The 14,105-nt window shown below is 33.4% G+C and overlaps 2 protein-coding genes across 6 annotated transcripts; one reads left to right on the top strand and one right to left on the bottom strand.

Annotated features, from left to right (window-relative positions):
• Positions 1–2,173: 2,173 nt before the first annotated feature.
• LOC7455372 (protein ARV 2) lies at positions 2,174–5,406 on the top strand. 4 transcript variants are annotated; one of them, XM_006375337.3, is made up of 9 exons: positions 2,174–2,329; positions 2,415–2,462; positions 2,588–2,677; positions 2,916–2,961; positions 3,055–3,137; positions 3,239–3,333; positions 3,808–3,874; positions 4,011–4,091; positions 5,103–5,406. In XM_006375337.3, the coding sequence occupies exons 1-8, from the start codon at positions 2,243–2,245 to the stop codon at positions 4,089–4,091; spliced, it is 597 nt and encodes a 198-aa protein (XP_006375399.1). In that variant the 5' UTR covers positions 2,174–2,242; the 3' UTR covers positions 5,103–5,406. The 4 variants fall into 4 exon arrangements, with proteins under 4 accessions (XP_006375399.1, XP_024440337.1, XP_002320240.2 ...); XM_002320204.4 differs by having other exon boundaries at positions 2,175–2,329; positions 4,011–4,086; XM_024584569.2 differs by lacking the exon at positions 2,588–2,677 and having other exon boundaries at positions 4,011–4,086.
• Positions 5,407–10,596: 5,190 nt separating this feature from the next.
• LOC7486813 (NAC domain-containing protein 40) lies at positions 10,597–14,008 on the bottom strand. Of its 2 annotated transcripts, XM_052446922.1 has the most exons (8): positions 13,747–14,008; positions 13,435–13,634; positions 13,053–13,318; positions 12,160–12,252; positions 11,966–12,061; positions 11,717–11,899; positions 11,146–11,406; positions 10,597–11,053 (listed from the first exon to the last, which is right to left on the bottom strand). In XM_052446922.1, exons 2-8 carry the CDS (start codon positions 13,583–13,585, stop codon positions 10,766–10,768), a joined length of 1,338 nt encoding a protein of 445 aa, XP_052302882.1. In that variant the 5' UTR covers positions 13,586–13,634; positions 13,747–14,008; the 3' UTR covers positions 10,597–10,765. The 2 variants fall into 2 exon arrangements, with proteins under 2 accessions (XP_052302882.1, XP_052302881.1); XM_052446921.1 differs by having other exon boundaries at positions 11,717–12,061.
• Positions 14,009–14,105: the final 97 nt, after the last annotated feature.

Genomic DNA, 14,105 nt, shown 5'->3' on the forward strand with positions numbered 1-14,105 from the left:
GCTAAAACATGCAATTAACTTATGGCATAAGTTAGCAAAGCTAAGTATAAAACTTGGTTCTAGACTGTAGTACCATGCTCGAGCAGACCTATAAAAAGTGGCAGGGAGAATTTTACATATGGTGTTTGTGTCTTGCCAATTCAAGACTATTTTGAACATTTTGAATGTGTTTCCTAGAATTAGATAGGTCATCGTAGTTGTCTAGATTCATCTTTATTACTATAAAATATTTAGGGATACATGTATTTAACACACTTTGATATAATAGAGAATATCTTACCTAACATGTAAATTTTTTATCAATTTTTCCTCATCCCTGTATGGCTTTTTTTGCTCTAGACTACTGAAATGAGATTCTAATGAAGAATAATGTCATTGATGAAGGCTATGGCCTATGACCTTGTCTTTTGATCTATGTAGATCTTGTCTAGATGACCCCGTATAGGAATGTTCCTCGTGATAACGAGACCATATCATTAAAATTGTGAGGGTGTATCATCTGCTTTTTTCCACTTTGTTTTGTCTAGTTTCATTCAGAAAATTAAGTTGCCTATACTTAGGAGAAATGGGAAGAGAGGGCTGTTGAAAAGTTGGTTGTATATTTTATGGATAAATAGGAAGAGCCTTGAGTTGTTGTTAGGAAGTTAAAAACAACTTTTGTGAGTGCTCTCATTTGTTGAGCATAATGTTGGAGGTTAATCGTAGTTGATGAAGATTATGGAAGGTTTGTAACTCTTTTACCTGGTGTTTCCATGTTATCATCCATGAAATATCTCAAATCAGGTTCGGGATGAGAAAAGTTTAGATAGGAAATGAATGAAGGCTTTTTTTTCTAGAGATTCCCACAAACAATGTCATTGATGAAGTTAAAGAAAAACTTCATTGGATCTCTGGGCTTTTCCATGACTGATGGATTGGTGTTGCCTGTAAAAAAAAAAAAAACTCTCTAATGTTTAAATGAATTTTTGAGTTTGGTTATTAAAGTGATAAGCGTGTAAAAAGATCAAGAAGTGAAAAAGGTGTTTTTTTGTATATGTCATAGAGAAATCGATGTTTTGACCTGGTAATTACGCTGATGAATAGTTAAAGATTCTCACCTTATGAAATAAAAGAGTGAGCTTCTTTGGCTATGAAAAAAATCACATGATTGATCATGTTGTTGTCTAATAAAAATGCTGGTTTGAGAATATTTTTATTGCACTATAAATATATTTTATAAAAAAATATAGGATTGTATAAAAAATAAGGGAAAAGAAAAGTTATGGAGAAAGAGAAAGGTCGGGTAGGGCTTGGGTGACTTGGATTGGTTAGCCTATAGAAATTGCTTACCCTGGGCCTGGCCTAGGACGAGCTAGCGCGCCCAGCTCGCCTTAGGCTTTCCAGGGTGAGCTGGCCTTTTTAACTGGAGGTCAAGTATAATTTTTTTTAAAAAATCCTATTTTAAGCAAATTTGAAAAAAAATCTTTGACCTGGTTTTAGAATTGAAGGAAGAGCCAAACAAAATTTTTGACTTGCTCTTGAAGATACAAGATTTATAATTACATGAACTTTATTCATACAAAAAGGATCATGAGACCTTGAGAATCGTTAAAAAAATGTTAAAAAAATGTTATGGGAATTAATTACTTCCCTTTTCAACTTTGAATTAAAGGTATTAAATACTTACTCTCATAAAATAGTTATGTTTTTTTTTTCTTTCAATTTAGAAATGTTTGTCCAAAGAGATGTAACAAAAACACACCAATTTTTCATTAAAAATAGAAAGAAAGAAAAATTGCTCCTCCAAAAAAGCACTTTTTTTGGTTTTTTATTCTAAATAATAAAATAAAAAGAGATGAGAAAAGAGACAAACCATTTTGAAAACAATACTGCACAAAGCAAACATAATACTTGTTTATTTTCTTCAAGCAAAGAATTTTGAAAATCAAATTGATTTCAGCAATCGATTCTCTAGAAACTAGAAACGAAGGTGTTATGCAACAGGATTATGATCATGAACGGCGAAGATTCTTCAATTTTTCTTTTTCAATGGCAGAAAAAAAGAAGAAGAAAATGCAATCATCCAAAAGAAAAATTAAAAAGATCCTAGAATGGTTGCTTTCAGCAAACTTTGAAAGTCCATATTATAGCCCATACGCTTTGGGCTTATGCCCGAAAGAGATTACAAAAATAAATAAATAAAACCACTAACAGTAGAAACGTTGTAGAATGCAGACTTGAGAGAGCGAGAGAGTCAAAAAAGATGGAGCCTAGATGTGTAGAGTGTGGATTTCCGATCAAAACTCTTTTCGTCCAATACTCACCTGGCAATATTCGGCTCATGAGATGTGTAAATCTCTCTCTTTCATTTATATAACCCAACTTTACCACTTTCTTTTTTTTTTTTCTTTTTTTTAACTTTGTTCTTGTTGTAGGAGAATTGCAAAGCAGTTGCAGACGAGTACATCGAATGTGAATTCATGGTGAGTTTATTATACCCTTTTGATTCTTGACTTGCTATGGATTGCTTTTTTATCCTTTCTTTTTTCGGGTTCACTTGGTGAAGATTTAGAGGTCTCTTTTTTCTTTTTTGGGTTAATGGGTGTAGATTATTTTGATTGATCTGATTCTGCACAAGACAAAAGCGTATAGACATCTTCTCTTCAATGTAATTAATCAGCATACCGTCAATTTTGAGGTACAAGCTGCTGCCTTTAGTTATGTTGGCTTCTTACGGTTTATAAGCTTTGCGTTCTTAATTTGGACACTCTCTTATGGTGTATTCTTCCAGAATGCTTCGAGGATATTAATGCTTCTAATCAGAGTTTTTTGGCGGGGGCAAACTTATATTTATTTATGCACTTTCTGTTTCAGTATTTGTAATTATTGCTATGGTGCATATGGGTTATTAACTCTAACATAGGGCTGCTTTGCAGGGTTCGTTATGGAAGTCAATCTTTGCGTTTCTCCTTCTGGATGCTTGTATCCGTTCTCATATTGGTTATTTTCTTGTTTGAATACTTAATTACCCCTTTAAACTTTTATGATGTAATTTGTCTGCCTTAATGATCAAAGATAGAAGTCTGCTTTTGAAAAGAAATGAGGGAGAGTGGGGTTCTTCCATGAGTTTTTCTTCAATTGTTTGGACATTCGAAGAGGTTAGAAATGCCGGTGGGAATTGGGGATAAATTTCAGCTTTAAAGTTGGAGTTGGATTCTCTGTGGTTCTTGAAAAGTGGGTTTGCTACTGTCTTATGTAGATTGTCGTGGATGTCTTTGTCGGAAACTTTGTGTTTTTCTGTATTTTTCTTCTTTCAATGAGGCTGATGCTAAACACATCGATTCAAATCTCCAGGTAAATGTTTGTTTCGGTATCATGCTGTTTCTTCCTTTCATTTATTTCTTGGACTTGCAATATTAGGAGTGTGAAGCACTAATATCAACTGCCATGTGTGCCACTCATTGTTTTTTAGGACAAACTCATGATGGAGATTACCTTGAGGGGGGATTTTTTAATCCAAATTAGTATAATTATCTATAAATCTGTTTTTATGCGTGCATAACAATGGACTGGGATAGATGTCGTGTATGATCATTGGCTACTTGTGGTCTGACACCTCTGTCTATGTGAAACAGATGTCTAAGATCATTAAAGAGATATGGCCAAAATAAGGCAAGATAGAGAAAAGTAGTTTTTGTTACCGAACTTTTAGAATTATGTACGCTTCTGTTGACAATTATACTGGTGATATTTGATCTAGATTATCTGCGTCAACCATAGAAAATAAAAGAATAGTGTAATTTGACTTGGTCTTCCTTAACTTCACAGGTGCAAAGACATTTTGCTTGCCATCCTAGTTTCAAGTTACTTCAAGATTTTTCTTATTGCCACAATGGTATGGCTTACTAAAAACCATATTGACAACACTTTTACTCTTTCAGCTTCCGTAATCTTCTTGGTGTTGGTTCTTGTTTAATGCTTGAGCTTGAAGTTTGGTTTAATCTAACTTTTCTAAACATGCATTTTCGCAGGTTTGGGAATTTCCATCTTCTGTAATCTTCATCATTGATTTATTTGTTTTATCATCCAACACCGTGGCATTAAAAGGTTAGGTAAAAGCATTCATTGCCCTAATACAATTATGCTTAACCTTTATTCACCAGTTTTCATGGATGTACCATGCTAGTAATTATTATTACTGCAGCAAGTCATCAATATGTGGACTGGCACGAATCTGTTGTCTATGGTTGAGTGTGAAACGAAAATTTTAGACTATTAGAGCATCTCCACATCTCCAAGGGGAGATGCGATACTATTTAGAAGAGCCAAATTAATAATATGGTTTTTTGAATAGTGTAAATATGTATTTTAATATATTTGATATTAATAAAACTATTTATTAATTGTAACTAACTAATACAAGTCCAATCAAAACCCTTCTTTTGCATAAAAATATATTAAACAAACTTTTAGCACTTTTGTCCAATATGGAGGAATGACTCTCCAACATAGAAATGTTATTTTGGCTCTCCGGTATAGCTCTTTCCTTCGAGCTGTAAAAATAAGAGATGAAGGCCAAAATTTTGTTTTTTCCTTTTGGCTTTTCATTTATCACATCCCTTGGACATGCCCTTATGTAGCAATCTATCCCACATGTGGACTGTTAATACTTCAAATATAGTATATGTTTTCTATAGCAGCTTTTAAGTATTTATTTACTTTTTTAGGTCCTGGCTATATAATTGAAAATATGTTTAGCAGAAAGCTGAATATTTGGGTCCACGTGTATTTGTATGCACAATTAGCAGAAAGAGCAAATATTCCCATTAACTTGTAGGAGATCTAGAAATGCACTTCAATAAAAATTTTACTCACTGTCTGTTTTCAGTTCTTATTCTTAATATTGAAGTTCCCAAACATTTGCTTAGCGGTGTTCAGAATATTTCCTTATGAACACTGTCCTGCTTTCATGAAGTACTTTTATCTTGCTGGATTTGTTCTGTCAAATATTGGAATATTGCTAACTGATTTTTTTTTTTCCGAGTGGATTCTTGGAGGATTATTGATCGTAGTTGAAATGAACTTCGTAGTTTTACACACCTTTGCTCTTTTTTATGAAGCAGTGATCACTGATTCAGCCATGAATAGATGCATTGCAGCCTGCTTCTGTGCACAGGCTCTTAAGTTGCTTGTCACTCAGGGGCCCGCTCGGAGATCGTTGAGATTTTAAAGCATTGATTGTTCATTTTCATTGTATTTAAGCACATCATGCTATGCTTAGTCATTTCAGTTAAAATACTATTTTTGTCTTATTTTTAAACATGAGAAGTGCAGATTTTAAACCCAGAATCGCAAATATTGAAGTTCGGGAAATGTAATCGTGCCTTGGAGCCCCTTCAAAGACGATCGACTCTTTTAGTAGGTTAACTACGCGTAAATTGCTTGTGCATTTCAGATTGAGTTGAAATTGAGCTAGTATATTTTATAAGCCTGGTTTTTTTAGTAGGTTAACTACCCGTAATTAATTAAAATTGCTATTCATGATATTTATTTTTTTATTTGTGTTGATATTTTCAAATTCCTATACTAGTTAGGATCAGGTTTTAAAATGTTGATTTGATTTGATTTTAAATTTAACACTTATTTAAATAGTTTATAAATAATTTTCAAAACAGTTTTAAGAAATTATTTATTTTTAAAATATATCAAAACATAGTTTTTTCTATCGTTTAGGATTTGATTTTAAAATTTGAGAAAATCTAATTGAAGATATTGTTCTTTTCTTCAATGGACATGTTTGCAGGGCTATTTCCTTAGCAAGTTCTTCAGGTCTTTCTTTTGGTTCATCGAAATGATTGATTTTGGTTTGGCAATTAATATTAACAAAAAAAAAACCAATATTCATGGCACATTTACTGTAGTAATTCTCAAGATTTATTTGCACTGTAGATTAGAATAATAAAATTATGATTTTATCCTTTTTAAAAAAAATCTAGACATGGCAATGGTGTAATAAGATATTTTTATTTTTTAAAATTAAATGATTTTATCTTTCCATTTTAGAAGTTTTATTTCAAAACCAAACTTAACGAAGGTAGTCTATTGTCACTATCAACAACATTTACGTCGATTTCTTCTTTTGTTAGTGAATGTATAGGGCCAATTAAATAAATGTCCACACTAATTTGTTAGTGATTTTAAATTTTTTTTTGTGATACTTAATATTAATTAATTATATTTAACAATAGTAATTAGTATTAGACGTATTGTAATAATAAAAAGAGTACCGAAGACAGATAGAGAAGACAACACAAATCAATCCAACAACATTCACTAATGGGGGATTTTGTCTGTGGCTTAATGGACACTTTTCCAAGTGAATGAAAGAAGACATCCAGTAGTTTTCAGACGAACCAATTGTTCTCAACTTCAAACTTGTTTCTGCATGAGCCATTTCCAAGTTACATAATCAGGAACTTCTTCATGGACTGGTTCAAGGGAAGAGATATAGCTCTCTGATTCTAAGCCACGACTGAGGAAGCCTCCATTACTTCGGTGTCATCATGATCAGACTCCGTAACTAATGTTTCCTTCTGAGGAAAATCTTTGGAATTGAAGTGCTTTCTAGCATTTCGAGCCTGCAAGCAGAAATCAAATGAAGTTTGAATTCAGCACCGCAGATAAGTTATTCTTCGAGATTTATACGTGCAACTTAATTTCCTCACCTTATGTCATTTAGTTGTTACGTAATCAGGAACTTCAGGGACTGAAGTGATGCAACAGATATATTTCTTTGTATCTGATCCCGATGAGGAAGCCTCTGTTACTAGGATCTCATCACGATAAGAACCGATCTCTTCAGATGGCAGGGTTTCAGTAAGTGCTTGAATGGTTTGCATCAGCCAGTATTCATTTCATCTGGCATTTCCACCAGAAAAGTTTGAAGTTCCCAGAGGCTGGGAAGACTGCAATAAGAGTATGAAGATATAAATTTTGCTACATTCCTCAAGAAGTCTAAATAGTAAGAAACTCAAAATGACTAAAATAAAAGGAATGCGGCGAAGTTAGAGTATTTGACCTGTGTAAGATGTCAATGCAACCCTGCTTTGTTCATTTTGCTTGGACATATATAAGATCTATAGACTATTGATGAAGATCTTGTATATTATTTTCATAAGATCTATGAATTTTTTGTTCTATTTGGAGATTCTATAAAAGAATCATGGACTATTTTGGGATTCATACGATTATAATTTGTGTACTACTTTGAAGGCATCTATGATCTCTAGACTATTCCTTAACATATATGAGATCTATATTCCACAGGAGAACATCATTGAAAACACTGAAATAACATGAGCATGCATAAAGTTGCAATGCTTCCCAATGATATTCTCCTGTGCTATTTATTGAGTTTACATGTCTTCGGAGAAACTTTCTCCAATAGCCACTGGAGAACATTTGTTTACCTCAAGATGGTCAACTTCAATGTCATTGTCACCAATAACTTCAGGATTTACTCTACTCAATGACTTTGGTGGACTGGAATCATTGAGAGGAGTGTTTGAAGTTTGTAGTTAGATTCATGCGGACAAACACATTTCTAGAGCTAAAACCGGCTGGTTCATCAAGAAATGAATCTGCCAACTTTATGGTTTCCTCCACATCTTCATATCATCAGCATCAAACTGAAATGTCAACTCATTGGTGAATGGTGTATTCTCTAAAGAGAGGCCCTGCTCCATGTGCATCTGCTGCTGAATTGGATGGGGATACTGGAAACCCAGTCCATTTCCAGTAAATATAGATTGCACTTGCATCCCTTGGTCTACCTGAAAGGATAACAACATAAAAGTAAGCGTTAGTTCTTGATGTTCGAGATAACTAAGTAGTTATGAACTAAGGGAATAGTTCAGTAATTAATACTAGACTTGTCATTTTCAAAGAAAAGTCTCAATTTCAAACCTTTATAAGAGTGAAAGTGTATTAGAATGTAAGAATAGTGTTCGATTTCATGACCTAAACCCCACTAGACCAATTAAAACTGAAACTGAACAAAAAAAGTACAAAGGTATTTATGTCTTTGTTGGTTAATAATCCAAGTTTAGTTACTAGTTGGTGCCTTGGTGGGTCTACAGTCTACTTGCATGAGACGCTACCTGGGAATGGGTGTGAGATTGCTAGAACTTGGATCGGGATTTGAGAATGCGACCTTTTCACGTCCAGTTAAAATGGAGCCCTCCTGCAGTGACGTGCCCTGCCAAACCTCCAGTCCAAATTATCCGTACTGACATGACTGCAACTATCAAGAAGCTCCCAAGTGTGCTTCTTTAAGAAATTAGATTACTAATAGATAGGTTTTTTTTTTTTAAAAAAAAAAAGTCTTCTACGCTCATACATTGCCATTGCCATTGCCAGTCCAAGCATTACTTTTTTAAACTTCCTCCACAAGTTTCTCCTTTTCCTTCCTTCTTCCTTCATTTTTCGATGCTGCCAATCATAATCTCATTTCTTTTCACCTGTGTTTCCTTAATTTTTCTCTTATGTTCCCCACTTTCATGCGCCCTTCGTCTCTTAACATGTGAGATGTATCCGTCAAATTATTAATTGAAATGAACTTATTTGTCCAACTCTTAATGATCAGGTAACACGGAGGCTACAAATTTGATTGCTCAAAAGGGTTCTTTTTAAGATACCATAATGGTTATCATGCCCGGTTTCTACTCTAATCACACCATCGAGTTGATTTGATGATTGCTTTAGTGTGATTGGTATTATGATAGTTTTTATGATTATAATTTAAAAAAAAATATTTTATAAAAAGTACTTTTAATTAAGATTGATTTGATATTTATATATGTTTGGTTGAGGTTTAACAAAAAATAGTTTAATGTGTTTGGTTAATAATACTTTTTAAATTGAGGTTATAAAATAACTATATTAATATTAATGATTTTAAATTTAAATATTGTATATTTAACTACTACTATTATATCATGAAATAAATAATATTTTATATTTTTATTGTTCCATTAAACTATCTACAATTCCATTACGTACAAAATTCATTCAACAAGAATTACAGTTTCCATGATTTTTTGAGCGTGTAATAAAATTTAGTAAAATATTATCAGGAATAAAATTGAGATTACAATGAGAGTAAATTTAATTTACTCTAAACTAGTTTTTTTTATAAAAAAAATACTGTTCACGCGAGTGAATTAAAATTCACTCGCGCTGTTCACTTATGAACAATGCAGAGGAAGAAAAAAGCAGCTGAGAGCTGCTTTTAATTTAATTGCATTTTAAACGCAAATTCAATGGATCCAACCAAAAATAAATTGCGTTTTGGAGCATTACCAAACGTTTGTTTTGTTGTAGTTGCTTCAGTATTTCAAATGCAGGAACAACCACGGAAACAAATGGTCCTAACCGGAGATCAGAAAAAAAAATTTAACTCGTATATATTCTGTCATAGTTGCTGGTGTTGGACTGTAGTAACTGTTATCTGTATTAAGTTTGCTGTAAATTGCTGTTTAAATGTATAAAATGCTCGTAACTAAACGCTTCCCGTTTCCTTGGGATATACTATACTTGTAGTGGTTTGGATACTGATCTTATTGTGAGAAACCGAAAAATCAAAGAATAAATTACTGTGTAAAACTTCCAAACTTTGAATATCATGAAACAAGGTCCCACAAAACTTGATTCTCAAGTTGCGGTTGAAATTCTTATAGCACAAAAAATCGTAGACAAAAGTAATTAATGAATTGAACTGTAGCGCAAGGATATGAGAATTAGGGGGTTTGGGGTTAAAGGATTTTAAGGCTGCGTTTATTTACAAGGCGCACCTTGTAAACAAACGTTTAATGCTCACCAAGAGTCTATTTGTGTGTGCGGGGTTACTTTTACGTTTGAAATAACTACAGCAAAACAAACATTTAGTAAAGTTAAAAATACAATTTATTTTTATGACCCCAGTACAATTCACGTTTAAAACACAAGTTTTGCCGAAGCAGTTCTTAACTGATTTTTTTATTCACAGTTTACTTTTTTTAAATGAAGAATTTTAATTTATTTATACTGTTCACGTGAATAATTTTTAAAAAAAAAAACAGTGCAATGAATTATAAATTTACTCGCGCTGTTCACATAAATAGTTTTTTTTAAGTGAACATTTTTTTTAAAAAAAAAACTAGTTTAGAGTGAATTAAATTCACTCGCATTGTCATGTGAACAATATTTTTTTTTCCTGAAAAACTAGTGTAGAATGAATTAAATTCACTTGCATTGTAATCTCAATTTTATTCCTGATAATATTTTATCTAATTTTATTGCACGCTCAAAAAATCATGAAAACTATAATTCTTGTCGGATGAATTTTATACGTAATGAAATTATAGATGGTTTAATGAAATAATAAAAAATATTTTATATAAAATATTATTTATTTCATGATATATAATAGTAATAATTAAATCTACAATATTTAAATTTAAAACCATATATATATATTACTTATTTTATAACTTCAATTTAAAAAGCATTCTTAACCAAACACATTAAACTATTTTTTGTTCAATCTCAATTTTAACCACAGTTTTAAGCAAACATATATAAATATCAAACCAACTTCAACTAAAAATACTTTTTATAAAATAACTTTTTTCAAACCGCAACTACAAAGCTACCACAATACCTAACACAGAAGAATGTATTATACTGGATAGACAATTCTGTTTGGGACAGAATGCTTGACCGTATACCCTTTTAAGAGCGGCATCTCTCAGTGAACAGTCAGCGCTTCTCTAAGCATGATTAGGAATAGAAGCAGACCTAAGACTGCGTTCAAAAGATAAACCGATAGAGGGCTTGATCCATGGCTTGATATAGTTGTTTCAAGGTGAATGAAACGACCCTTCCTATCGTTGCCACCTAACTCATTTGATCTCGATTTTGCACGTGGTTTTGCATTGATAACCGGAACTATTTTCCTGTTTGTTTCAGATTCTCTTCCTAAACTTTCCTTCTGAGGCAGATCAATATCAGCACTTTCCTTTCTACCTTCTCCAGCCTGCAAAGATAAATCATAAAGAGTTTAATTTCATTCGCTAGTTAGAGACAAGCTGCTTCCATGTTTTTTGTCCTCCAATGTATACTCCTCACCTTTGAAACTCCGCGCAGCAATTTAACTCTTTTATGAGAAACTTCCTTGCGTTCTACAAAGCTGGGCGCTACTGGAGGCGGAGGTTGGCGAGTCCTTGGAATTACTTCACCACCTGATTGCATTAATTTGATATGTTCATGTCGAGTTGCAGTAGTGGAATCCGTGGAAGATGCCCCCATCAAGAGAATATCATCACCGTGAGCCATTTGCAGCTGCCGAGATATTTTCAAATTACCGTGCCCACCATACAAGTTTGCAGACTGTCATAAAGATATGAACAGACAAGTTAAATTTTCTAAGTGTCCTCAAAGAATACACATGAAATACAAAATGATTCCTGGCCCAGAAATGCAGCAAATCTAGAATGGTTGACCTGTGCACGAACTCTCAGTAAAACATAGAATTTCATTTCACCTGAAGGTCTTTCAAGACTCTAAAGAGAATGTCCTTAGTTGCATTGAAATAATGAGCAAGTCACATATTACTCCAATGCTCCCATTAGCATTCTCTTAAATAATTATAGAGAGAATCAGGCGTTACTAAAAATGGTCATTGGAGATTATTTATTACCTCTCCATTCGCATGATAAGTTGTTCTGTCACTGCTATCCTCAGCATAAGCTTTCCTTGATGACCTTGGTGAGCTGTGGTCATTTGGGAGAGAGAGTGCAGCATTTTCAGTGCCATATTCATCTGGATCAACAATTAATGAGTCCGCAAATGCAAACCCTGTCACATCCTCTTCATCTGAAAAGTAATTCTGTGCATTGATCAGTGACTGCAGTGGCGAAGGAAAATTGAAATCCTCTTCATCTGAAAGGTAATTCTGTGCATTGATCAGTGACTGCAGTGGCGAAGGAAAATTGGAATCCTCCCTCTGGCTGTTAAAGAGAGATAGCCGTTGCTCTGCATCTACCTGGACTCAGAATCATATACAAGTAAACACATAGGCTTCTCATGCTCCACATGAAAAACTACATTCTTAAAACTGCAATTGGGAAAGCTCCATCTCACCTCTAGGATATTAGTCTCTGCACCTTCATCATTAGGCGAATTGGCAGCTGAGTCATCTGCCTTGTTCTTTAACTTGCAAAGAACAATAGCCCTCTACAGTAAAAAGAACTCGAAAAATAAGAAATCAAGCAGCAGTCTGTTCCCAAAGTTTCAGGATAGAACAACACGTGGATATAGCAGACAAGCTTGGATATAGCAGACAAGCTTGGATATAGCAGACATTCAGCAAATCACATTGAAAACAGTTTGTACAAATAGAACTCAAGCATCAAACAAGCTAGGATATAGCAGACATTCTTCTAATCACATGGAAGACAGTTTCCCATGGCTTAAAAGTAATGGAGAGTGTGCTGAGCAAGATTAACTAGTCTAAGTTTAAGGCAAGCAATATCCAATAATGGCAAAGAATTTAGTTTATGTTCGGTATGATTTTTACAAATAGGTTTAAGTTGTTTTTAAATTCTTTATCCAAAGAAAAGTTATATGTATATTTGGTTAGAAATAACATTTGACTTGAATCAAAAGCTTGTAAGGAAATTGAGTTAAAATTTTGATTTTTTATCTTTCAACTTACACTGCATCTATTCTTTAAGAAAATTGCTTTGAGTCATTTTAACCAAATATATTTTCAACTTCAAATCATTTTAACTCATCTTTTTCACAAGTTATTAATGAAAAATAACTTTTGGATTATGACTAAAAATCCAAAGTCATAATTCAAAAAATCATGTCAAACAATCCCATCGAAGCACGACATTGAACTCCAGCACTCAAATTCTTCCACACAAACACAACGGTCTAACCTTAATCCCTAGATGCAAACAAAAGAAAAGGTGGTAATCTCATGTATACTGTATGATTTAATACCAAAAAAAAAAAGTATTATATAATACCTCATCAGGAGGGGGAGTTTTAGCCTGGAATTCATGGATGACCCACCTAGTTTTTTTAGAATCAGGACATTTGTGTAGGAAAACCAGATTCTTCTTAGTACCAATCACCTCATTTGTGCCTCTACGCGTGATATTACGAACCTTGCCGGTCAATTTCCAGTTTCCATTCTTGGTTGTTCTGTTAACTCGTTTACTATTTGGGAACTTGTAGTCATGCCGACAAAAGAAATACCACACTCGATCATTTGACTGAATTACTGCAAAGTCTACAAATACATGATCACATAAAAAAAAACATTAGGATTTATCAAGAAAGTGTGGATTTAATTATCAAGAATAGCTTAGAATTTTCGTAACAATCATCACTGTTTATGGTACTAACCAGGTAAATCCCATGGATCCCACTGATAAAGGTGATCAATCTCACCAATATAAGCATCAACAAGGGAATCAAGGCCGTTCAATTTGCAACTCAGATAATGATCTATGATTTCTTCTTCAGTTGGATGGAATCTGTATCCCACCGGCTCCATCACACTCAATCACCGGTAAAAGTGCTAGTTTCTTTAAATAGAAGAGAACCTAGAAATCAAGCAAAGTTGAAAATATAACAAGAAGCAAAGTTATTAACGAGAAGACGATTCATCCCTCTTCCTAAAACAGGTTGACTAATGTAATGCACCAGAACAGATACCTTAATTCTTGACAAAAGAGAAGCAACTCGACAGAACAGAGTCAGAGAGTTTCCACTGTAATAAGATAAAAAGAAAAATAGGGTGTTTCTTCTTCTTTGCTGTTGTTATTTTCAAGAAAACATTGACTTGAGAAATCTATCGGGATTGACTCAAAGATTCTATTATTTTTTCATCAAAAGTACCTCCTTACGTGAGAAGCTACTCATAAGGAACCACCACTGCAACCACGTCCCTCTCCTCACACACACACACACACACACACACTCTTTCTCTCTCTCTTCTAATTAAACTTGTTTTCATCCTCAATATTCGAGTTTAAATTTCTTTAAATTATTAAAAACTTACATAATTATTAGTT

The sequence above is a fragment of the Populus trichocarpa genome, chromosome 14 (genome assembly GCF_000002775.5).
Source record: "Populus trichocarpa isolate Nisqually-1 chromosome 14, P.trichocarpa_v4.1, whole genome shotgun sequence".
Taxonomy (NCBI): Eukaryota; Viridiplantae; Streptophyta; class Magnoliopsida; order Malpighiales; family Salicaceae; genus Populus; species Populus trichocarpa.

Excerpts from the sequence above, each read along its gene's own strand:
- LOC7455372 (XM_002320204.4), top strand. The coding sequence starts at position 2,243 with ATGGAGCCTAGATGTGTAGAGTGTGGATTTCCGATCAAAACTCTTTTC. Across the intron at positions 2,678-2,915 it reads AGCATACCGTCAATTTTGAG|GGTTCGTTATGGAAGTCAAT; the intron begins GTACAAGCTGCT and ends GCTGCTTTGCAG. Across the intron at positions 3,875-4,010 it reads TTTTTCTTATTGCCACAATG|GTTTGGGAATTTCCATCTTC; the intron begins GTATGGCTTACT and ends GCATTTTCGCAG.
- LOC7486813 (XM_052446921.1), bottom strand. The coding sequence starts at position 13,585 with ATGGAGCCGGTGGGATACAGATTCCATCCAACTGAAGAAGAAATCATA. Across the intron at positions 12,062-12,159 it reads CAGAGACTAATATCCTAGAG|GTAGATGCAGAGCAACGGCT; the intron begins GTGAGATGGAGC and ends TTCTGAGTCCAG. Across the intron at positions 11,054-11,145 it reads TGCTGCGCGGAGTTTCAAAG|GCTGGAGAAGGTAGAAAGGA; the intron begins GTGAGGAGTATA and ends TTATCTTTGCAG.